Source organism: Pleuronectes platessa, chromosome 10, assembly GCF_947347685.1.
Source record: "Pleuronectes platessa chromosome 10, fPlePla1.1, whole genome shotgun sequence".
In the NCBI taxonomy this organism is placed as follows: domain Eukaryota; kingdom Metazoa; phylum Chordata; class Actinopteri; order Pleuronectiformes; family Pleuronectidae; genus Pleuronectes; species Pleuronectes platessa.
The window spans coordinates 17453235-17478896 of NC_070635.1; the positions used below are offsets into that span (position 1 = coordinate 17453235).

General features: G+C 41.2%; 1 protein-coding gene across 3 annotated transcripts in view; it reads right to left on the minus strand.

The window, feature by feature from the left end:
- The window catches only part of dnah5 (dynein, axonemal, heavy chain 5), an 86329-nt gene that overhangs the window by 10051 nt on the left and 50616 nt on the right, over positions 1-25662 (minus strand). For all 3 annotated transcript variants that reach the window (XM_053432756.1, XM_053432754.1, XM_053432757.1), the window contains 16 exons: positions 25001-25204; positions 23610-23789; positions 21426-21563; positions 19398-19533; positions 18893-19074; positions 17974-18108; positions 16938-17093; positions 14209-14391; positions 13490-13594; positions 13220-13358; positions 12757-12871; positions 7021-7211; positions 6004-6125; positions 3122-3271; positions 1819-2064; positions 1050-1269 (listed from right to left, as the gene is read on the minus strand). In XM_053432756.1, coding sequence (XP_053288731.1) covers positions 1050-1269; positions 1819-2064; positions 3122-3271; positions 6004-6125; positions 7021-7211; positions 12757-12871; positions 13220-13358; positions 13490-13594; positions 14209-14391; positions 16938-17093; positions 17974-18108; positions 18893-19074; positions 19398-19533; positions 21426-21563; positions 23610-23789; positions 25001-25204 — 2602 coding nt within the window. The remainder of the gene's footprint in view (positions 1-1049; positions 1270-1818; positions 2065-3121; positions 3272-6003; positions 6126-7020; positions 7212-12756; positions 12872-13219; positions 13359-13489; positions 13595-14208; positions 14392-16937; positions 17094-17973; positions 18109-18892; positions 19075-19397; positions 19534-21425; positions 21564-23609; positions 23790-25000; positions 25205-25662) is intronic.

The following is a 25662-nucleotide window of genomic DNA, read 5'->3' on the forward strand; positions in this document are numbered from 1 at the left end:
ATGACACATATTATTCTGGGAAATCTGACTGGCAATACCTCGAAGGGCTTTTACTGAAGACTAATGAAGTTTCAGGAAATGTGCCGTTGCTCAGGAGCTTAACAGGGTGGTGAAATGATTTCATATTCACACTTTAAATCTACATAACCACCACATATTGGATTTCCAAACCGTTCAGTCCAGAAAAATATCTAGTGTCTCCCAAATCCCGGTGGTTCAGCAATAACATGATTTAAATTTAACAGAAGGCGCAACATTTTGATGGGATAAAGGAAAAACCTAGAGCAACTTTCTATTCTAACAATTTGTTTTTTCCTAATCTGATGAAACTATAATTACCGCACTGAGGTTGTTTGCCTCCGCCAATTAGTGCACTTTCTGCGTACGTATTTTTAGATACTTTTTCCACGGATTCATGTTTGTCATATTTATAAAGACTGTGACGAACATGAACATACTTTGTCAGGCCACAGTGACCTTGAACTTTGACCTTTGGCTGCTAGAATGAAATCCAAGTTCAGCTGAATGTTTGTGCCAAATGTTAAAAAATTCCCTCAAGGCATTCTTGAGATATCGCGTTCAGGGGAATGGGACAGAAAACCCGAAAGAAGACGGGGAAACATTAAATTCTTTCTTTTTTTTGCAGCAAAGATTCAAGAGCTGAAGATAAGCGAAATCAGAGATTCTTAAACGCCAAGAACCAACGGTATTGTTTTCGCATATGAACCAGGACAGACAGCTGGTTTATACATATTGAATATCTTCTGTTTCTAGTTCTTTAGGCTTTGAATTAAAACACAAACTCTGTGTTGCATAGAAATTCAAGAAACTTACAGGCTTCTGGCTTCTGACTTTCCCCATGAGCTCAAACACATCTCTTTAGTTATGTGACTGATTGCAACTGCCTTGAAATAGAGCCACTCAAGGTGGGAATAAACGACAGATCAATGTGACATGTGACTTATTTATGACTTATTAACTGATCACATTCTATCTGCATCTTACTCCTCGTACAGGAACAGCCTCTGAATCTGTACATTGTGACTCACCTCCATACGTCCGTTTCAGCCCAGTTTTCAGGCCCTGTGGCGGCTCGCTGGTGAACTTGATTGACATCTGCAGAAGGGCAATGGGGAAGTTCGGGTGGGCCTCTGTGGTGATCCAAAGACGGAAGCCCTCATGTACAAATTCCGTGTCCGTCACAATGTCCATGAGCTCGTCCATGAAGTCGAGTCCCAAGTGGCAGTTCTGGAGTAAGGACCAGCCACCCTGGGGACAGATAGTGATGGTAATTGTTAGAGGTCACTGACCCCAGCTTAAATCAGATTGGCCCTTGAAGTGCCCCTGATGACTGACAGTAAATTTAAATACTAGTAATTTACCAACAACAATAACATTAACGACAATAACACTAAACCCCCAATTTGTTAAGATTTAAGTTAAGTTAACTTTCTGAATGTTGGCCATATAATTGTCCTCTCTTTGTAAATTGTGGCCCCTATATGGCCCCTGCACCAACATTAACGTTCATAGGAGACATCCATGAGAGCCTCAAATCTGCCAATTTTTATCAGCCAATGAATGGTCAGACTAATAATTAATTAACATCCATACCCAGGACTGCAAAGTGATAGTCAAGAACTCGAGAAAAGGCGGACTGCTAACTGAAAAAGTTTACCTCTCCGTAAAGAGTTTATACAAACATTATTTCGCAGAGACAGAGAACCTGTCCTGTTCAATGGATTGCATCAAGCAACATTTTCTGCTGCTAAATCCAATGAGGCCAAAAATATAAGCAACCTCACACCACTGACTCACATTAGCCATGGTCTGCTGCAGAAGTTTGCGGGAATGGACCTCTTGGCCCTGTCCCATGGAGACGTATCGGGTATCGATCCTCATCCTCTTCCCCAGTGCGATGATGGAGTCGGTCGGATCAGAGCCCATCGACAGGAAGCAGATGAGAGGTGTTCGCGGTTCTGATTCCTCCCACGTCTTCTCCACGTCAAGAATCACCCCTTCGGTGAACCTCTCCCCCACCGCACTCGATATGTATTTACGGGCCTGGAGGGGAAAGAACCGAGATTCAGGACAGAGTATTCGATGACTGTTTCATAACGCGATGTGCTAAAACACAGGGGGAAAGACTTGTTCAGCATTCCAGGCCGATTTAAAACTAAAACATTGGAATAATAACATTCTGAAGGCTGGGGAATGAGCGAATAGTTAAAAGGATTATTTTTTTGTCATTGGCTTACACATTTCAGCCAGCAGTAAAGAGTAGGAGGGGGAAGGGGGTCAGTGAAGGACAACTGCTGGACTGTTTGTTAGTGCAACAGAATGAATTCCACTCCAGGCTTGTCTGCAGTGGACCAAAAAATTACCCATCAAAAAGTGGACGTCCATTAGCCTTTGTAGAATATTTAGGCTCAGGAAGAGTCAGAGGGAGAACTACTTCCCCTTCAAGAAAAAGCTTCAGCCCAGGGAGATGTGATTGTACATAAAGAGATTTTAAGACTCACTTTTTATGCACTTTTTGTACACTTTTTCTGATATTGTATTTTTTAAGTCCTAACTCATTTAAATATGCTACTGTAGGCTATTGTGCTGAATCGGATTTATACCATGTGTAATGACCATTATTAAAATGAAAACAAATGTATTGCAAATAAGCTAAATTTGTTTTTAAGGGTCTAGATGTTTTAAAAAGAAAATATCTGCAAACCTAAAACTACCGTTAAGGGATTTATTCTATCACAAGGCTCTTCCTCAGACTTCTGATAATGAAACAGTCCCAATCTTTGAAACCCACAATACACAAAGCATCTGATGTATCAGCAATATACAGATATAGAAAATATAAATTGAATTATAAATTGACTTCATATCAATATTCCAAGGCAATATTAGAGACGTCTGTTTATGTCAAAATATGGAGAATCAGAATAACAGCATCAATCAATATTCTGGTGGATGTATAGAGAAGTATCTAGATGCAATGTGTTATCAAGAGGGAATATATAAGACCCGTGAAAGAGGAAGAAAATCACTATGAAAGTCTTTGAGGGTGAAGTGAATGTGGACGTGGTATCTGCCCACAGAGGGATGTGTCTTGTCTGACCTGTGCGATGGTCCTGTCAGGACACCAGCAGCGGATGAGCAGCAGGCGTCTGAAAGTGTCGATGGACTCGTCGTAGGAGTTCGGTATCACCTCTTCCTCCGGGGCCTCTTTATCGAACCACAGCTTCCACTGCTTCTCATTTTTACTGATCTGAAAGACGATGTACGGAGGAACACATAAGTATCAGAAAAACATTTCCTGCTTCCATCGGAGGTCGACACATGTAGACAGACACACAGAGATTGTTAAATATAGCTTCAGAGTTATTATCTAACAGTGGTGAAAAGAAAGGAAAAGGCAAAGATCAAATGTGCCCTGTGTGTCTGTTAAACATTGAAATGTATTCACCGTGCACTCTCCTGGCCTCACACCACAAATTGTCCAAATTGTCCTAATGTGCTTGAGATCCATGATGAACATGCGGCTTCCTGCAGCTCACTGTACCTGTGCAGCATTTTTGAGTGCTGATTATTACTGTTTCTATCGCAGAGGCTATTCAAAAAATTTAGTTTAGCCAAACTAAGACGATTAAATCAAAATGGTCAGATTTATATTACTTATTCATTTCACAACAGCAACATGTAACCCAGGTGTTTTAGTCCTGAATTGAACTTAGCCCTAATTTCCTAGACGATAGTTAATCTTGAATCCATGTAAAAACTGTGTGCTTCCAACATCTGACGAAATCCACAACATCATTTTTGATTTAAACTGATGCACTTTTAAACAGAATTCTGTTTTAATCCTAATTTGATTTGTATAGTGCCAGATCATAATGTACATTATCTTGAGGCACTTAACATAATACATTCTGTACCAGCAAATGCTGTTTACTGGAGCATCACACAGCCAGTTAGTCGCTGTGTTTACATGCATGAAGGAAATCAGTTTACTGAGAAACAAATAAATCCGGTTAGGCAGAGAATCAGCGATCACCTTTACATTCACAATAACCTGATAACTGTCTAACTGGTATTTACAAGCAGCTGGTCAGATCGACCTCGGGCCAAACATGCTGTATTATTGTATTAATGTAAACGATTTTGTATTTATATAACGCTTTTTTAGTCTTGATGACCATTCAAAGCACTTTACAGTGCAGTTTTACATTCACCCATTCACACACACATTCATACAGTGCATCTATACGCAACACTTTGATATTCAACGGGGGGCCATTCAGGGTTCAGCATCTTGCCCAAGGACACTTCGGCATGCGGATGGGTCAGACTGGGGATCGAACTGCCGACCTTCAGGATGGAGGACTACCACTCTAGCCGTCAGCCACAGCCGCCCCTATGGTTATGATACAGTGTATGATGCAGCTTTGCAGCCTCATTGCTTTTTTACATGACTAAGGGTGCAAGTAGAAGGCAGGCAAAATAATAAATGTGTATATGAGTTTGAATTTTACAAATCTTAAGTTGTGATAAGGAATCAACTAATTTGACGTATAAATGTTGGCTTCCATTTAACTAACACCGCAGTTAAGGCGCTCATGAATATGAGCATGTATAAAATGCTGTTGGAAAACAAGTAAAATGTAATTGAGATTGTCACAGTTTGACAAAGCTGACAGTGGAAAGTGAATCAACATCAACATGCTACTTCTAGGATTTGTTATCTACTCTACTTCAGATCTAGTCATGTAAAGGCTGAGTGGCTGTTAAGGCCCTTTTGAAATTTAGTATGTTTTTAAAAAAGTGTGGATTCACTAGAGCAAAGCAACCACCTGCTTTACATTCATAAAGTTAAACATGCTGCTAATGGAGAGCTGCTTGTCCTTGTCTGTTAGCCACTCAGTAGCTCCACTTAAGAATTTAAGGGGTTGAGTACTTTGCTGAAGGGCACATTAACCCATTCACGTCCCACACCTGAGAGACTGAGCTGGTCTGGGGATTGGAGTGAACCTCTCCAGTCACGAGGCCAGCACGGTTGCCAGAATATGGTGTTTGTTTTTAAAATGAAGTGCAGTTCAAGAGCCTCTTTATCATGTGTGTAGCTCAAAGTGTCAAAAGAGAGGCTCAGATGGCATTCTCTCTCTCTCTCTCTCTCGGGGGGGGGGGGGGGGGGGGGGGGGACAGATACAGTCCTGTCCTCACCTTGTTCCTCTTGGTAGAATGAGTTTCATAAAACAAAGAACCGTTTTTTCTAACTCTCCCTCCATAATCATCCATGCAAACACTATTTGTGCATTTTATTATATTATTTTGTGTAATTATTTTTTTTTGGGGGGGGGGGGGGTGTTATCCTGCTTTCTGTTTGTATATACATACACTGGTGTGTGTGTGTGTGTGTGTGTGTGTGTGTGTGTGTGTATGTGTGTCTGCGCCCTCATGCTCAGCGAGAAGTAATTGATAGGGAAGTTTCAACTAAGCTCATTTCACAGAACACTGAGCTTTTGCTTTCATGGGAGCCACCAGGCTGTCAGTCACCCATAAGGGGGTGTGTATATGTACCTGAGTGATGTGTGTGTGTGTGTGTTTGTACACAAAAGACAGATGACATGTGGCACCAAGAGACCACTGCTCAACCTGTGTGTGTGTGTCTGTGTTTGTGTGTTTGTGAAACAGATGACAGATCAGTACTGCTGTATGCATTCCGAATAAATAGAAGTAAAAGTTCTTGTAGGTTAAAACACTCAGCTAAAAAGATATCATGGACTTGTCAGGACACAAATAGCCTGTGTGTGTGTGTGTGTGGTGTGTTTGTGTGCGTGTGTATGTCTGTGTGTGAGTGTGTGTGTGTGTATATGTGTGTGTGTGTGTTGTGTGTGTATGTGTGTGTGTGTGTGTGTGTGTGTGTGTGTGTGTGTGTGTGTGTGTGTGTGTGTGTGTGTGTGTGTGTGTGTGTGTGTGTGTGTGTGTGTGTGTGTGTTGTACCTGAGACAATATATCAGTGAACTGCCACAATTTGCTGAGCTCCACCAGGTTGAGCCAGGTCATATCAAGGATCCATTTAGCTGGTTTTTGTGGACAACCCTTCAGGTCCAGAGATGCACCTCCTGCAGGAGAAACACAATGACATTGATTTGCGTTCATGGAGTTGAACTGAATACATGCCTAACAATGAGGAAACTCTCACTAATACGTGAATTTAGCAGTGGTGAACCTCCCGTTCCCCTCATGCTCTGCCAACGAGGGGGCCAAACACCCAAACACAGTCTTGTGTCAATGACCAGTCTCAGAGGACATGACCTGACTAACATTTACTTGTTTAACACTAACCTAAACCTAAACTCCACCTTAAGTCATGTCTCTGGTTATAGGGACCATAATGAAATAAAGTTACCATTATATCACTGTAAAAACATTTAGGTTGCACCTGATTTTGATTTTTGCAAAACCTAGACTCCACTTAAACAAGAGAAAAGAAATATAAAAATGCAAAATAACCCAAATGTTTTATAGAAGTGCAAACAGTAAATGTTCCAAAAAATATCCACAAGTCCTGTAGTGGGTCAATATTCAGCAGGTTGGAGCTGACAGATGGTGAAGCTGCATGAGAGAAGCAAACTGTCTGTTGTGGCCTTGCCAGTTGTCATTGCTGGCTTTTATCCCTGTGGTGAGGAGCCCTCCATCTCTCTGACTCACTGAACTGCAACACTCCCAGTATGTTTGAAATGTGTTTGAGTGTTGATATGAGCTTTAAGGAAAATCTATAACTGGCTAGTAATTAATGAAAACTGCAAATAAATAAATAAAAAACGAGAAATAAATTCAGCCTCAATCCAACTTCATCACAGAGCCCGGAGGCTGACTCCGGGCACTCTTGGCTTTGAGGTTTGAGTTCAGTCTTAAAAAAGACCTTGAAGAAATCAATCCATGTTGTCAGCTGCATGAGTAAACAAGACAACAGAGCTTTTTTTCAAATAAAACCTCTTGACATTTGCCTCTTACCTTTAATGAGGGTGAGGAACTCCTCGTGTTTGACCCGGTTGCTCTGCATGTCGATCTTCAGTGTCAGCAGCAACGTGAAGAGGAACTTGTGCTCCTCGTACAGACCCCGTGCTGCGTACTTGAACACCTCAAAGGTCATGTACTCTATGATGTTGATGATGCGTTTATTGGTGATGGGGCTTTTGGTGGACCTGTTCGAGTAGGATTTCAAAGCACATGATAAATATAGAGTTTCATCCAATTAAATCTAATCATCAGCCACTTTGACTGATGTAATGTCACATAGTCTAAACCAGGGGTCTTAAACGTTTTTCAGGCCAAGGTCCCCCAAACTGATGGCGAGATGGAGCAAGGACCCCCTACTATATAAATTGCATAAAATAGTGTTTATATTATTCTCGGCCTAGTGCCATGTATAAACATAGCTACCCCTGCTATTGTGCATTCAATACTACCCTTGTGGGTAGTAGCATGCTAACATTAGAAAGGTGGCTCAGACACCTCGCAAATCCTCTCAGACTTATTTCTCGGTAAATTTTTTAAAATCTAAACAAAAAAGTAAAACAAAACGATGTGGAAAAAACAATTTTGAAAAAAAAAAATATATATAAAAATTCAATCAACCAACTAGGGCTACGTTGTAGCACTTGCGGGCCCGAGCACCCGCACGTTGAAGCCTGTTGCGGTCGGTGGAGAGAGCGATCGATGACCAAGCGCACATCATCGATCGAGCATGCACTTCTCCACGTTGCATGCGTTTTGCGCTCTGCGGCAGTAGGTTTGCCAGTAGGTGGCGCCATCACTATTATTACGCACAGACATATATATCTGTTCAAGTAGCCGCTCTGATGTAGCGTGAGCAGTTTCGTGTCAATTGGAAAATTTTACCACAATGTAATTTTCACACTGATCAGTAGGTGGCGCTATGACCCTGAACTAATGTTTATATATGGAGCTGTTCAGATCAGGATTGTGATCATAGGTCAGAAGTTTGGAGCCGGTTGGATAAGGCAGTGTGGATTAACAAAGTACTTCCTGTTTCCTGGCGAATCAGTAGGTGGCGCTATGACACTGAGGAAATATTGACACATAGAGCTGTTCAGGCTTGGACTCTGACCATGTGACAGAAGTTTTGTAGTGATAGGACAATGCACAGTGGAGTTATGATAACATCGTGTCCTTTGGCGAAGGAAAATCCTTCGCCGCACATCAATGTTTACACGGTTTGAGGAAACGTCACAATTCTGACCATGATCTAATGACTTGACTGATCTGATTTGAGCTGTATATTGTAAATCAGCCAGGAGCAGTTCATCAAAGTATAAAACATGTCACTTCCTGTAGCCACCAGGGGGCGCTGTAATTTCAAGTCATAATTTCTGTGTAGATGTCATCAGGATGGCACCCTTGTCTTACATGTGTAGTTTGGACTCGATTGGACAATGTATGTCCGAGATACAGAACCTCGTGTTTTGATGGCGTTTAATCAAACTCAAGACGCCACGCCACGGTCACACGGTGTGACGAAAGGTCAATCTCTTAATCACTTTTTATCTCCATCTTGTTGTGATGGCACTGATCTTAATTTGAAGTTAATCTGATGAAAGCCCTGGGACAAGTGCATCAAGTAAAAATGTGGAATATGGAAAAAAAATGGCCACTTAATCCAAAATGGCGGCCTCCCTGTTTGGTCAAGCATACCTATCCAAGATATTTTTTTGTTTGTTATGAAACGACACATGTCCCGATAGATTTGTATAAATGTCGGCCATCGTAGTGCCGGGGTTGCCCTATAGGGGGCGCTGGTCAGTTTTTTTGCCACGCCCATTTCTTAAAACCATATGAATATCTTCAGGGGGGGGCTGTTGTTACACACATGTAGTTTGAGAGAGATAGAATCATGAACACTGAAGTTACAGCAATTTCGTGTTTCACGGCGAGTTGATGAACTTTAATGCCACGCCATTCATATGGCGTTTGACGAAAAGTCACGGTAATCTTATGTCTTCATTGTCAATGTCTTGGGACCCATTTGATACAGTTTGACATGGTTGAGGTCAGTGGATGAGGAGAAATTCATCCAAGTGTAAGACAAGCAAAAAACAAGACATTTCCTGTTGCCACCAGGGGGCGCTGCGGTTTTAAGTCATCATTTATGCATAGATGTCATCAGGCGGGGACTATTGTCATACATGTCTAGTTTGGACTTGATTGGAACATGTCTGTCCGAGATACAGATGCCCGTGTTTTGATGGCGTGTAACCAATTTTTAACGCCATGCCACGGTCACACGGTGTGATAAAAAAAAAATCCCTCAATCATTTTTTATCTCCATCTTGTTGTGATGACACTCATCTGAATTTGAAGTTGATCTGATGAAAGCCCTGGGACAAGTACGTAAAAGTAAAAATGTGGGATATTGCCGAAATGGCCACTAAAAGCAAAATGGCGGACTTCCTGTTGCGTTTTTCATAATGCTCCATGAGACTTTTTTTCATGACTGGTCACGATACACCTATATCCAGATTTTGATGAAAATCCGTTATGTGGAAACCTAGGGGCTGGTTCCAGGGGGCGCTGTAGAGCCATTTTGCCACGCCCAATTCCAATTACTCCAGAATACTAAAATATCCGCAGACCCTGAATTTCCTGCAAAGTTTCATAACTTTTTGAGCATGTCTAGACCCTGAAAAAGCCCCCCAAAGGGAAATAATAATAATAATAATAATAATAATAATAATAATAATAATAATAATAATAATAAAAATCCTTACAGATTCAATAGGGCCTCTCACCATTCGGTGCTCGGGCCCTAACTAGGGCTACGTTGTAGCACTTGCGGGCCCGAGCACCCGCACGTTGAAGCCTGTTGCGGTCGGTGGAGAGAGCGATCGATGACCAAGCGCACATCATCGATCGAGCATGCACTTCTCCACGTTGCATGCGTTTTGCGCTCTGCGGCAGTAGGTTTGCCAGTAGGTGGCGCCATCACTATTATTACGCACAGACATATATATCTGTTCATGTAGGCGCTCTGATGTAGCGTGAGCAATTTTGTGTCAATTGGACAATGTTAACACAACTTAATTTTCACACTGATCAGTAGGTGGCGCTATGACCCTGATCTAATATTTATATGTGGAGCTGTTCAGATCAGTATTGTGATCATAGGTCAGTAGTTTGGAGCCGGTTGGATAATGCAGAGTGGATTAACAAAGTACTTCCTGTTTCCTGGCGAATCAGTAGGTGGCGCTATGACACTGAGGAAATATTGACACATAGAGCTGTTCAGGCTTGTACTCTTATCATGTGACAGAAGTTTGGTAGTGATAGGACAATGCACAGTGGACTTATGAAAACATCGTGTCCTTTGGCGAAGGATGATCCTTCGCCGCACCTCAACGTTTAAATGGTTTGAGGAAATGTCACAATTCTGACCTTGATTCAATGACTTGACTGAGCTCATTTGAGCTGTATATTGTAAATCAGCCAGGAGCAGTTCATCAAAGTATAAAACATGTCACTTCCTGTAGCCACCAGGGGGCGCTGTAATTTCAAGTCATAATTTCTGTGTAGATGTCATCAGGATGGCACCCTTGTCTTACATGTCTAGTTTGGACTCGATTGGACAATGTATGTCCGAGATACAGAACCTCGTGTTTTGATGGCGTTTAATCAAACTCAAGACGCCACGCCACGGTCACACGGTGTGACGAAAGGTCAATCTCTTAATCACTTTTTATCTCCATCTTGTTGTGATGGCACTGATCTTAATTTGAAGTTAATCTGATGAAAGCCCTGGGACAAGTGCATCAAGTAAAAATGTGGAATATGGGAAAAAAATGGCCACTTAATCCAAAATGGCGGCCTCCCTGTTTGGTCAAGCATACCTATCCAAGATATTTTTTTGTTTGTTATGAAACGACACATGTCCCGATAGATTTGTATAAATGTCGGCCATCGTAGTGCCGGGGTTGCCCTATAGGGGGCGCTGGTCAGTTTTTTTGCCACGCCCATTTCTTAAAACCATATGAATATCTTCAGGGGGGGGCTGTTGTTACACACATGTAGTTTGAGAGAGATAGAATCATGAACACTGAAGTTACAGCAATTTCGTGTTTCACGGCGAGTTGATGAACTTTAATGCCACGCCATTCATATGGCGTTTGACAAAAAGTCACGGTAATCTTATGTCTTCATTGTCAATGTCTTGGGACCCATTTGATACAGTTTGACATGGTTGAGGTCAGTGGATGAGGAGAATTTCATCCAAGTGTAAGACAAGCAAAAAACAAGACATTTCCTGTTGCCACCAGGGGGCGCTGCGGTTTTAAGTCATCATTTATGCATAGATGTCATCAGGCGGGGACTATTGTCTTACATGTCTAGTTTGGACTTGATTGGAACATGTATGTCCGAGATACAGATGCCCGTGTTTTGATGGCGTGTAACCAATTTTTAACGCCATGCCACGGTCACACGGTGTGATAAAAAAAAAATCCCTCAATCATTTTTTATCTCCATCTTGTTGTGATGACACTCATCTGAATTTGAAGTTGATCTGATGAAAGCCCTGGGACAAGTACGTAAAAGTAAAAATGTGGGATATTGCCAAAATGGCCACTAAAAGCAAAATGGCGGACTTCCTGTTGCGTTTTTCATAATGCTCCATGAGACTTTTTTTCATGACTGGTCACAATACACCTATATCCAGATTTTGATGAAAATCCGTTATGTGGAAACCTAGGGGCTGGTTCCAGGGGGCGCTGTAGAGCCATTTTGCCACGCCCATTTCCAAATACTCCAGAATACGTAAATTTTCACCACTCTCTAATTTACTGGAAAGTTTAAAAACTTTTTGAGCACGTTGAAGCCCTCAAAAAGCCAATTCATTGTTCGGAGAATAATAAGAATAATAATAAGAATAATGCCTACAATTTCAATAGGGCCTCTCACCATTCGGTGCTCGGGCCCTAAAAATGTTGCGACCCCCCTGCAGTACCCCCGCGGACCCCCTGTTGAAGACCACTGGTCTAAACTGTAACAGTGACTCCTACGAATCAAATGTGGAGTAGGGATCACATGGTGTTCAGATTGACAGAGCACTGACTGTGAGGCTCAGGATGTCTGTGGCGCTTGGTCACTGTGAATTATGTGAGAACAATAAGCATATCGCTATTGTTTTATATTATTTGTATGGTTTACAGAGTATCTATTTGTGTGTGCATAATTACATTTGTAAACATGTAAAATTCTGTAATGGCACGACATTTGTAAGTGTATTAAGAATTGTACATGTGTAGGCACATCAGCAAAAGCATAGATTTTAGTGATTGAAAAGGTGTTTAGCCCCAAGAGCTATTAATACAGACCAGGTAGGCGTCACTATTGTCATTTAACACCTGATCAAGTACAAGACACACTTCCCCCAATTGTCACCATGAAAGCACCAAATTATGAATGTTACACTCACAACTTCCCATGTATTTTAAACAACAAAATAAACCATGTTACAAAACTTACTACCGCGGCCATATCTGTTTGCTATTGTAGTTTCTGTGTAGGACATTTAGCAAATATAACTGACAATTGTGGGACAGCTTTGTTAGACAAAAGCTGACTGCACAAAATCCCTTCCTGTAGAAAATTAAATGTTATGTGTGTATCATCAAAGGTGTGTAGATTAAATTCCATATCTATGGGAAAAAGAAAGAAATACAGAGAGAGTGTTCTCACCTCGCCAGAGAACGGTCAAAAATTCCCAGGAACTGCTTCAGAGATGTCTGGTACATGACATTCACCATGCTCATTTCAGTGATCAAGAAGTACAGGATGCTGCCCCTGGTGGCCACTGAAAAACACACAAACACAACAATCGCAAGGGGCAAAGGAAGTGTGTTTGTTGAAGCACATGTTTGTATTTGAGTTCTTGAAGAGTTCATTCATGAAAAAGACAAAGTCCCATCACACACTCTCTTTAAAACGTGAATGATCCAAAAAACTAATGATGAAGTTTAATAACAAACTTCAACAACTGTATAAACTAACTCTATAATAAAGAAAGATATACGTGTTGTGGGGACATTTTGTCTTGAACCTATTGCTTAAGCTAAATTACTTACTTTAATCTGATTGAACATTGAGAGAAACACAGCAGACGCTCGGTAAAAAATGGTTTTGTTATCGTTAGGTGACTTACCAGGTCGGTACTCCTCCCTGGCGCTGTTGATCTGAATCTCAGTCTCTGCAGCAATCTGTAATTTCTTAGTGACTTCTTCAGCCGTTTGTTTGGTGTTGTTGAGGACAACAATCAGACTTTCATCATCCACCAGTGAACCCTACACAGAGAGACATTTGCAAATCAGAAAATGTATAAAAATGGAAAAATCCCTCATGAAATAAATAAACAAATTAAAATGTAAAAAATTAGCTTTTGAGATATATCACAGTTTGACATGTGTTTTCTTGCCTGTGTGCTGGTCAGTCGGTAGAGGAGGTTGTCCTCCAACTCCTTCATCTTTCTCTTGTTAGTTGTCACATCCTCCAACAGGTCTGTCCTCTCCTTCTCCAGTTCCTAGTTTCATAAAAACACATACAAATGAAACTGGCCATGGGATAATTCAATTCAAAAAATGTTTTACATCGTGGAATTGAGCAGCAGATTCACCGATAATAAATGTTATTTGTTATTTATTTGTTTATTAGTGGTGAGGCTGATGCCACTATCATTTACATGCTGCTGTATACAGCACAACAGTCACATGTTGAACAGATGTGCTTTAAAATCAATTATAATGCTGGACTTAACACATATCTTCACAAACACCACCGTGTCTGGCTTTCATGTGGCAGGTTTTCATGAGATGTGGTTTAAATGCTCCTCACATTTCCCCAAATAAAGGAATGAAGACTTTTGTTGTTCTTCTGTGTATATTTGGTATCGGTACATATGTGCATCAGGATGTGTATTTTTTCTTTACTCTATGTCTAAAGCGCAACATGGTTGATAGGGCCATAAGAACCTATCTACAGATCTACATTTACATGTATGTTTTTCTGTGGTACGTTCTATCTGCGGAAACATTCTGTAAACATCCGGGGGAACCATGGAAGAATATCCTAAGTCACATCCTAATTTAAATAAATTGCTAAAACATATATATATAGACTGGATGTCATTTTGTGTACCTGTTTTTCTGTGAGGATGACCCTGCCTAGGAGCTGGTCCTCCAGTCCTTTCATGGTGACGGTGAAGTCGATGATGGAGGTACGAGCACTGATTTCGGGGGTGTACGCCGGGTTGGGCAGCTTGCTGGTGACATATAACCTAAAATTGTTCATCACGTCCACCTCTTTGTCTCCCACTTTCACCTGCGAACAGAGTGTCATAGATACATATTCATTACCAGTTGGGAAGTTAACCATTGTATATTAACAGCACAGTACCAAAATAGAAAGCACAAACAATTTATGGAGGAGTATGAGGGCCGTATATTAGGGAAAGATTAGAAGAGAAAGCTTTTGGCAGTTTGAGAATAACCTTGAGTTAAACAGAGATTATTTCTTTCTCAATTTATATCAAATCTTCAGTTGAGCTTTTAAGAATACATCACTATGTCTGCCTCTGCAAATTGCCTTGTGTAGATAAACTGAAATTGTTCTTCCTCGTTATCTTTTAGCACATGAACAAAATGTGGTGATTGGTATTTGGATTTTCTAATTGTGTCTAAGAGACCACGCATGTTTGGGCATATGGAACAAAATGGCTTCTTGCATAGCTGTCCGTCACTCCTCTAACTGGATTTGATGGACCACCATTGACGTTATTCTCAACATTTAATGTTATTCTCAGAATGCAAAAGTCTGTGATTGAGTTGAACTTTAATCTTGACATTTTGACTATATTCTTCCACTGAAAATATAAGTATACGTTTGAAAAGCACATGCACATTATGGAGAAACATGTGGAGGGAAGTTATTATTCACCCAGATCTTTTCTACAAGACTTTACACATAACCACACATTTGTCACGACAGCCCCATTAAAGTGGACTCCACACATCACTGAAAACGAATGAGTAAGCTCTGCTGAGGACCATGATAAGGTATGCCGGTGTCAGCAATCTGACGCCCTGCAGATACAGCTGCGAAAACATTTCCTGTGTGTGTATATGTTTCCCTTTGTCTGCTTGTGTTTGCTCTGATCAGTGGTTAATTACTCATGACAGTATAACGTCTAATTATCCATCAGCCGGTTTCTCCCTGGAGCTGTTGGGCGCAGGCACGTTCACTTCCTCCTCACACCAAGATATTAATAGAAATGAAGCATGTTCAGGAGGCAGTGGGGGGGCGGAGACACGGGGGAGAACGCAGATCAGTCTGGGCCTCTTTTCAAGTAGCCAGGAGACTCTTTTTGAGTGCTTGAAGTAAGGCAGGCTTACTTCAAGCACCACGGGGTGTGAGTGTTTGTAAGTTTCTCTGCATGTACTAAATCCCAACGTATGTGTCTGTGTGTTTGTTTGATGTATGCGTGAGACAGAGGGAGGCAGCTGCTGGATAACTAGCATCTGCCAGAGCCACGAGCTGAGAGGTGATAATGAGAGAGACAGAAATGCTTGTAAGCAGACTTTCACATATTTATAACAACCTTTTAACAAACTGTAGGATTTAGTTTAGTGCACGGTTGGTTTGTGGTCCAGGTTTCACTCATGATTTGGGGACATTACATTATGGGGACTTGTCTTCCTTATGGGGACAAAAAGCAAGTCCCCACAGTATCATTCATTTCATGTTAAGGTGAAGACATGTTTTAAAGTTAGGTTAAGTTTAGGATAATGGTTTAGGTTAAGGTTAAGGTTAAGGTTAGGTTTAGAGTGAGGCAAGTAACTATGGTTAAGCTTAGGGTAAATTTCCAGTATATGAATCAATGTCATGCCATCCACGACCGTCTGTGTGTGTCATCCTTGTTGTGACATCCAGTGTGGTAAATTAAGTTCATGGTTGTCTGGATTAGAGCATTTCGACAAAAAGGCATTTCCACTGACCTCTTAACTGAGTTCTATGGACATGATTGCTCTAAGCTTTACAAGAAAGCCAGATAAGACATCCTTATATGTGCAATAAAAAACGCTTTTTGGGAAATTCAAACCAATTTATTGGCAGAGAGACCAATTTGGTGATTTCTTGTCATGGACAATTTTGAATTTCCTGTTAATAACCAGACTCCAAATCCTAATGGCTGCTTCTGGGTTGTCATTTTGGCTTAATAAAATGCAGAACCATTCAAACCATGCCCTCCAATTTTCCAAATCAAAAATACCTAACTGCAACGGAACATTAAAGGATATTAGGATGCTGAGACAGAGAGTGGTCCGTTTACCACCCAAAATGAAAAGAGCAAAAGCAAAAGCCATTTACCCGGGAGGACAATCATTATTAAATTTAATTTCCCATCAACAGGAAATGTAGTTTCACGAGGCTGGTTTGAACCTCTATAGAAGTATACTATACGTTTCTTTTTTTCAATGGGTTTCTCTCTCATTATAACTCTTATTAGACCTGCCATGGTGGTAATCAGTTGGAGTGCAATGACCATATTTGAATCTGTCCCCTGTCAGTGTAAAGGTGCTCCAGCTGGCGTGATCAGAGAAGCTAAAGACCCTCTCCACCTACAGCCAGCACCACCCATGTTGTGCTGCGTCTGTTAGCAGGCTCCTTCTCCCACATCTGAACTTATCAACCTGCGTCAGCATAGGTGTGACAGCTGGCATGGCAGGAGGGAGCAGGCCAAGTCCCATCATGCCTCCCACCAGCGCTCAAGACACACCTGCCCCTTTCACACTCATCTCACCACGGTACAAAAAAAAACATATACCTGGAACATGAGGGTGTGTGAAGGGTTATTTCTGCCACGTTACCTTGTAAGTGGAGCCGGATTTGATGAAGTTTTTCTCAAGGACGTTATCGAGTGCTGGGTCCAACTCCTCCCCAACGTCCTCAATCAGAAGAGGACGCCCAAGAGACAAAGCGTCCTCCAGATGGGTCCTGAAGTACTTGTGGTTCAATGAGGTGATCTGGGGTCAGACAAGTAAACCACAAATTACAAGATGAACACAGCATTTCTCAACATTGATGCAGTGGCCCAGACCCCACCTCTTTGGATATATCAGTGCAGGGAGGGGGTGTAAGCCAACGGTCAGACACAGTCGAATGTAGCAGTAGTAAACCTTCATCTCAAATTCACTTCTGTTCAGTGCAAGCTAAGGGTCGAATAAAACATTGACTTCTCCTTGCAAAGCAAATCCGCAATTAGAATTCAAATTGGTGAAGTTTGATCAGGGACACAAAAGCCTCAACCAACAACATCAATGTTTCTGTTGTTGACCGCAATTGGCTGTCATAGGCAGTAGTTTTAATTGAGAACCAATAGGGAGGACACCCTGAGTTTGCCTGTGTCGAACCAGCCATTACATGATGTCGGACATGATATTTGGTTATTTATTTGGGTAGTGAGACTGGTATGTATGTAAGAAGACCACAGACCACACAACAGATTTCTGTGTGCGTCACATCCTGCGCTGCCCACATTCAGCGAGTATACCTAATTGGCCTCTGGAGACAATAATCGTTCGCCGACATTTACGTATGCGTGACCGTGCAACACTGAGATGAAAGTGGTGTTGAGATTATAATTAAATCACCTCAACACCTCAACTGAGCAGCAATCACATTTGTCTTCATCTATAAAACAGAAACCCGGGAGGCATCCGTTTCTGTTAAATGAAGGACCCACACATTTGACTGCTCCGTCATCCAACCTAAGCGTTTCGAAGGTCAGCCTCAATCTGCATGTTGTGACTATCCAAACTAATCAAACATCACATTCTAAGGTTAAAAAAAATGCAGATGGCCTGATGGAGGAACGGTAAAGATTAAAAAAATTTGATCCCAAACCTGCAACTCATTGCTGGCCTCCTTGTTCTTGATCCAGGTTTTTCCCTGCGTCTGTGGGTCGATGAGGAGCGGGAACCGTGTGGCTTGGGTGACAATGATGCCGTTCTGAATGGAAAGGTCATCACTGGGGAGACCCTGCAAGACGACAAACACATGACTTGTGAGGTTTAAACGCTTATTTGAGCATTGGTTTTGTAGAAGTGAAACAGTTAAATGATGAGTGTGTTTATTCATCTTTTAAAGAAGCTCAGCTATCACCGATGATATATGAACCTGAGTCAGGCAACTACCATATGTGGTGTTGATATAAAAAACATACAAAACTTTTTAAATAATAATAAACCTTATTCAAATAGCCCCTTTTAAAAACACAGTTACAAGGTGCTTAACAAGTTAAAAATTAAGAACTAAAGGAAACAAAGCAGAAGATCAAACAACTTTAGGGAAGAAATATGAGAATAAAAATGTTATAGATATGTTATAAACATTGTAAATGGATGAAAAAGTAAAGACACTTTACGCATTGTAAAAGATTTAAGAGTAAAGAAAAAAAAAACGGTTAATTCAAACCTCAATTTATGAGAAACCACAAAAAAGTTGCATAAAAGTGATTTTCAAAGAGGATAAGGATTGTTCCAAAGTTTGAGAGCCCTGACAGAAAAGGCTCGGTCACACTTGGTCCTCAGAAGTGACTATAGAATGGCCAGCAAGGCCTGATTTTGGTGATTATGCTGGTTCATTTTCTGAGATGTATGCAAACACAATTGTAATTGTAATGGTTTGAGTAAAAAATCCTGCAAATGCTACATGCTAACTCATATCCTACAAACTAGATCAACACCATACAGCATAAATCACATACTGTTTGTACAACATTAGTGCGCACTTCAGTGTAAAGTTACCACAACAGACCACTGACCTGCAGGTTCCACTCAGTAACAGTAGGTGTGTCGATGAGCAGATCAGTCAGATTGATATTGACGTCAAATGGGATGTGACGCTGCTTCAACTCCTGCTGCCAGTCATTCAGTAGCAGATTACGGAACTCTTGATTGAAGGGGCCGGAGTACGAGAGGAACGCTGTGGCTAGAAGAACATCGCCTGGAACAAGGAGTGATAAGTGTTAAATACACAATACGTGCAACTACTGTTAAATACAGACAAAAAACTCAACACAATCAAGAAACAGCAAATTGTGGAAGAAATGCTGTTGCAGGTTATGATAATAGAGTCCGACATTGGTATTGATATAGGATATTGTATTCTATTAAGAGCACATTAGTAGTTACATGTAAAAAAACATAAACAAATTGTTGGTAATGTAAGGACAGTCCATAAATCACAAAAACAAATCAATGCTCTTAATGACAGATTATTAATTATTCCGTTGCGTGAAAGAGTGACAGTGAAGCAGTTACACTCACCGACAAGGCGTGTGATTTGTGAAGCGAACTCTTTGCTCTGCTCCGTCCATCGCTCTTTCTCGCCGCCGAGGCCACTAATGAGAGTGGACGCCGTCAGCATCTTGCGCCGGCATCGATCAGCATCCTCCAGCAGTGTCTGGTGGGAAGGGAGGTCGGTTAAACAGGTCAGTGGGTTAACGGGCCACTTCGTCAATCCATCCTTCAGTCCATGTGACTCTAGCCCAACCGTGCCACTTATATGGACAATGTTCATAATTCAAAATTGAAATAATCTACTATCCTTTGTGACTTGATTGTTTTTTATCCCCGTGAAATTGGTAAAAAGATGACAACTATTTATCATATATTGTCTTTATCACTTTTTGATGTGTTCCTCCTTGTGCCCCCTGCAGGTCACTTGGCTCAGGACCCTCGACCCCTGGTGGAAGAGTGTATTTGCATTCTCCATCATAACATTTGTCCAATCTGCCTACCCATGTAATTTTTCCTTCTTTTTTTAAATTGCAAAGGCCTCTGTCAGCCTTTAATCACAATTATCTCTTCATCACCTGTTCACAGGCAATAATGAGGTTGTTTGTCCAAGAGCAATAAAGTCATCAATAAAGACTGTCTGGTTTGGGGCTTTCTCTTAATTAAGAAAGGCCTTCAATCTTCTCTCCGGTCCCAGGAGATGAACACTAGTCCTTAGTCTTAATCACAAAATTATTATAAAAAGAGTCAACTTGGACCGGCCTGATTTCCTAATCAGGGAGTGCTGATGCAAATATTGTTTCATTTATATGCTGTTATGTGTCCAAGAACAGATAGTTCTGATGTTGAAATACACACAGACAGACTAGACAAACTCACAAACCTAACTCTGCACTCACAGACAGAAACAGAACATTCTTTTCTGAGGTTTCAGTTTACAGCTCATTTGGTGACATTAGCATAAAACATAGTAGCATAAAACAATATATTGTGAAAATTGCATAAGCAGCACTTCAGGCTAAGTTAAACTTTTCTTCCCTACATTTTCAAGACTCACAGCATGGTCATAAATAGAGAGGATAAGCTTAGTTACAAATATGTACAGGTGAATTAGTTTAGGAAAGTGATCCCGAATTTCTTTTTACGATTTTTCACGACATTTTATTATCCTTAAGGGCAAAATATTCTTGTTTTTAAAGTCTATTAAATACACTTTAAGTTAAGAAATCCTTGCTCCTGCAAAAGAACAGATTCTTCCAGGAAATTATGAGCTGAATCAATAAAGCAGCTGTAAGCGTCAGATATAAGTGAATCACAAAGGAAATTGGATCACCAGTTTGGATCCAGGCTAAGTAGTGCACTGCCGCGCTATTAACAGTCAGCTAAGCATAATTTAAATTGTAATTATACTGTAATTGAAAATGTTAGTCGCTAGAACAGACTAACACTAGATGTCCAGTTGCCGAAGATAATGTCTGCTGTTCATACATTAATTTAAAATGAATAGTTGTCACCGGTTGGTGCAGATCTAGCTTAGCAGTGTTTCTGCAGGTTTCAGCATGAAACTTTTAAACCTTTTGTAAACCATCATGAATAAAAGATATAACAGCATCCCAGATTGACTTACACTTACCCATAACCAACTTGCCACATCCAAGCAGAGCCTACTGAGATAAATAATGTTTGTAGGCAAAATTATCAGGTCCATGTTGGTCTTGCTTGTACCAAATAATTTCACTTAAAATAAAAACTCATTTTAAGGCACCTCGGAAATAACAGTAAATGGTTGGCATAATAACGATCTACTTAAACCTATTTTAGACCTAGTACGTGATATTTAAACCTTTTTAGGACTTTTTGAGATCCCACAGAAACCCTGTTAAAATGGTGTGTAATTCCAGGTGTAGAAGCAGCAACACACCTTAAATAATTAATTTGCTTTCACATGATCCAACAGTTGTTTCAGATGTTCTTCAACCACATACTGTATATTATATTATATATTTGTGTGTGACATTTCGAGACATATTTCACAGATGTAAAGTAAAAACTATTGACCTGTTTCTCCGCCATGGCATTTTCATACATTGCCGTCACCAAATCCAGCTCTGCCTGCTTGGCATCCAGCTCAGCCTGAGCCGTCTGCAGGTCCGTATTAGCTGAGATCAGACGACACTCCTGTACTGCCAAGTTTGCCTAGAAGAAACAGGGAGGGATGGTGGGAGAAAGAGATAATCTGTGATTGCACATAATAGCCTGCAGGGTTAAGGTCAGTTCTCAGAGAGACAGTGGCAGAGAAAGGAACAAGGAGAAGAAAGAGCAGATGAGGATGGGGTTGATTAGAGAGAAAAGGCGGTAGGAGTCTGTGTGGTATTGTGAACATGAATTGCAACAGCATCCGTCTACAGAGCAAAAGGAAAAGCATTTTTTGCGTGAAATTCACTTATACATAGCTGAAGATTAAACGCATTGGAAAAAACAATAAAATGGAGGTGAAAAGGTAAGAAATTGATTTTCTTTTGTAAGATGTCACAGGTGCAGATGTAGGGACTCGCAGCTTCGGGAGTCAAACTGGAGATGCGAGAACAGAGATTAACAAGTAGCAATTGGGGATAGAGAGGAACTGGAAATATACAGCGAGTAAAGGTTGATGAGAAGGGTGAGGGAGGCTGAGGTCAACAGAGGAAAAGCAGAAAGGTTATTCTCTGGGTAGAGCTGGGTTGTGGGGAAAGCTGTGCAATACGTTTAGAGACAGAGATTTACAGAAAAGTAAGCTGCAAGTATGTCTAAGTGCGTGTGTTTGTGTGTGTGTGTGTGAGTGTGTGTGTGTGTGTGTGTGTGTGTGTGTGTGTGTGTGTGTGTGTGTGTGTGTGTGTGTGTGTGTGTGTGTGTGTGTGTGTGTGTGTGTGTGTGTGTGTGTGTGTGTGTGTTTGTGTGTTTATGTGTGACTGGGCGTCCTGGGGAAAAAGAGGTTTGGAGCATTTATTTAACAGTAATCCCTTCCCGTCTCTGGGCCCGTCTTTCTGTCCAACTGTATCTATGTCTGGAAGTCTGGCCGGCCAGCTTAGAGGGAGGCCAACACTGAGCTGGAAACCAGAAAATCAATTCTCCAGGCTGGGTCCCACACTAAGGCAAAAGGTCATGATCAAAGAGGAGAAGTGCAGGGTTCTCATGGAGGTTGCAAAAAGTAAGAGAAAAACAGAATGTGTGTCCGTGTGTGAATCCAGGAGAAAATGAGAGGACGATAGGTAAGACAGCCACCAAGGGAGATGATAAATGGCCAAAATGTGAAAGAGAAAAATGGGCCATGTGAAAAAGAAACTGGAGACTGAATGGTGAAAAGATAATTGAGAAAATGAGACTTGGCAGAGGTCGAAGTAAGAAGGACAGTTAGACTCTGAAACAAGGAGGCAGGGTAACCAGGTAATATGAACACAAACTACTGACAGGAGGGCAGGCAGAGGTGATCACAAGCCGAATGCGATGCAAAAGTATAGCTACAGGACAGCATGTCCCCCGTTATTGAAGACTGATTATTGTGATTGCCAACTGAACTTATACACAGTTTAATCTAATGTGCATCAGAGTGACTGCATGCCTGTCGCAGCCAAAGAAGACAGTCATGCCGACGTCTGCCTGCCTTAGGTCTGTGGTCCATTGGGCCACAGAAACAACTGGATTCGTCCTGACTGCGACAGACGGGCATGTGATTATGAGAGAATCCTCATTTTAAACTGCAGTTTGCACATACAAATAAAACCCTTGTTAACGAACGTTGTTTTTCTTTTTGAAAAATCCCCCAAAATGTTCATCCCATTTATTAATGAACCCTTGGGGACACTTGACCATCAGCATACTTTTGCTTCCAAATTGTGGGAATATAAATAAATGCTTTCTTATCAGCGACTGTACTGTTTATGTAGCCTGGGGTTTCTCTAGAGTAAAACAACCACTCTCCTAGGGAATGTGTGTGTGTGTGTGTGTGTGTGTGTGTGTGTGTGTGTGTGTTTGTGTGTGTGTGTGCACTGCTGTTATATGTGTTCATTAGGCAATGACAACAGGTTTGTAAGGGGACATTTAAATCTGTTAGTTTACATTAGAGTCAGACGATTCAAATTATCAATACGTCTACTCAACCAATGCAAACCTCAGTGTAAGTATTTTTTCTCACTCTAGTTTTAGAGCTACAGAGTGTTTACTACAGAAGGGCCAATGTGTGAGATATCAAGCACTGCATGTTACCTTCAAGGGTAAGACCTCCTTGTTGATGGAGAAGAAGGAGGCCATGGCCTTTGTCCAGGACGCGAGGCCAGCCACATTACCGCACACCCTCTTGGCTGTTTCGAGGGTGTAGTCGGGCATGTCGAAATAAGGAAGCAGCAGCTCCACCATCTCCTCATTAATGCTATCTTTGGCAAATTGCTGCAAGGGAGAACGAGAGAGAGAGAGAGGTTGAGACAGTGCAAGGGCAAGGGGGGAGAATTTCTTTGAGTTAAAAGAACTGGAACTTTTTCGGGTCAGTGCAAAAAGAAGGTAATTCCACACATGTATTTCCCCTAAAAAATAAAGCATGTAATATGATGTGAAATGACAGAGAAAAGAAGGATAGAAATGACCATGAAGTAAAGAGCAAGACCGATTGATAGAGATAAAGATGAGTGGGAACAGGTAGTGAGAGCTGCAGGATAAATGATAGAGGGACATGGGGAAATACAGGTGGTTTCAGAGACTGAGATAAAGTGTTAACAAAAAGAGGAGAACAAATCAATCCAGAGCGGAGGGGGACAGCTCCGATGCCAGAATGAGGGGCAGATGAATATAAGAAGAGCACGAAAAGGAATAAAAAAAGAGGTGTTAAACAAAAAAAGAGAAAAAGGCAAGGCAGCAAAAAGATGAAAAATAATGGCGATATAAGGTAAGATAAAAGATCTGGTGCAGGGGGGTAGGATGACAGGGGAGTTGAGATGGAAGGGATGGGGGGGGGGGAGTAGCAGTGACGGGAAAGAAAAGTGGAACAAGCTGAGGCAAAACTAAGAAAAGCTGTGGACTGTCGGGGGAGTGAAATTCAGGACCAGAAGAGGGCTTCACAGCGACTTTAGACATATGGATATAATCAATTTAATAAAAATACAGTCACCTTAAAAACATAGCATCACAGCATTGTTAGTAATTAAATTAAAATACCAAGTACTTAGACATACTTTGTGATCGTGCCCTACAAGACACACTGCATTGAGGTCAGTTTATATAACAGCATTAGTGAGCATGTGAGCATAATACACTATACAATTCACTAATTAGTAAGCTGTACAGAGCATGTGGCATCTTAACCAAAAGGATACACTACTCTAGGATATTGTTGGGGAGAGTAATGTTGAGTAATGTTTCCTGCAATCATTTCATGTTGGTAAATAACCACCGACACAATGTTAGCTTTATGTTTTCTGGTTCGATGTTATGGCATAATTAACAAGAGAATAAAATACAACACAAGGTCAACTCCTTCAGTTGTGCTTGTCCAAGGATTTTAGCCTTTTTTGTGATCAATAGTATAATGAAAAACCTTGTGGTTAATGAAATTACTTTCTGCAGCATCTACACCTTAATTCAATTAGATATATGAGCAAGTGTACCTGCAGATTGCTCACGAAGTTTCCCGCTGTCATAAGTTTCAGTGACTCCTGCCAGGACGGCGTGAGGCAGCCCTTCTCTGGGTCGATCTTCACCGGGCTGATGTGCCGCCGGAAGAGCAGCAGCACGCAGTCCATGATCCGCATGATGAGGTGGGGCGGGCGGCCGAGGGTTCGGACAGTGGCGATGTCTGCCGGTTTGATCGTCTGAGTGGTGGACACAGAGGGAGAAGAATTTACTCTAAGTGCATCTGAATGATTAGTGAGGAATATAATGACAACTTGAGTTCATGCTGGTTAATGAATTTAGTCAATTCAAACAAGTTATTTAAGTTATTATTTAAGTTAGCCCTTTGGACTGAGAGCGCTCCATGCTGCTCTGTCTTTACACTTTGACGTCTTCAACCAACCACATGAATGGATCGAGATCCGTGACGCCTGAGGGTTAATTAGTCTTGTTTTCAGTGCACCGTACAGCAAAATCAAAACACCAATGTTATTAATATATATATTACTATAAACCAAATGTCAGGATGACAAGAGTTGCCACTTATGGTACTTATTTGGCACTAGGTAATAGGGAAGGGAAATATGGAAGATAACAAAAAGCAATAGCAATTTGTTATTTTATTACCTCCGTCTATAACAAAGCGGTTTGACAAAAT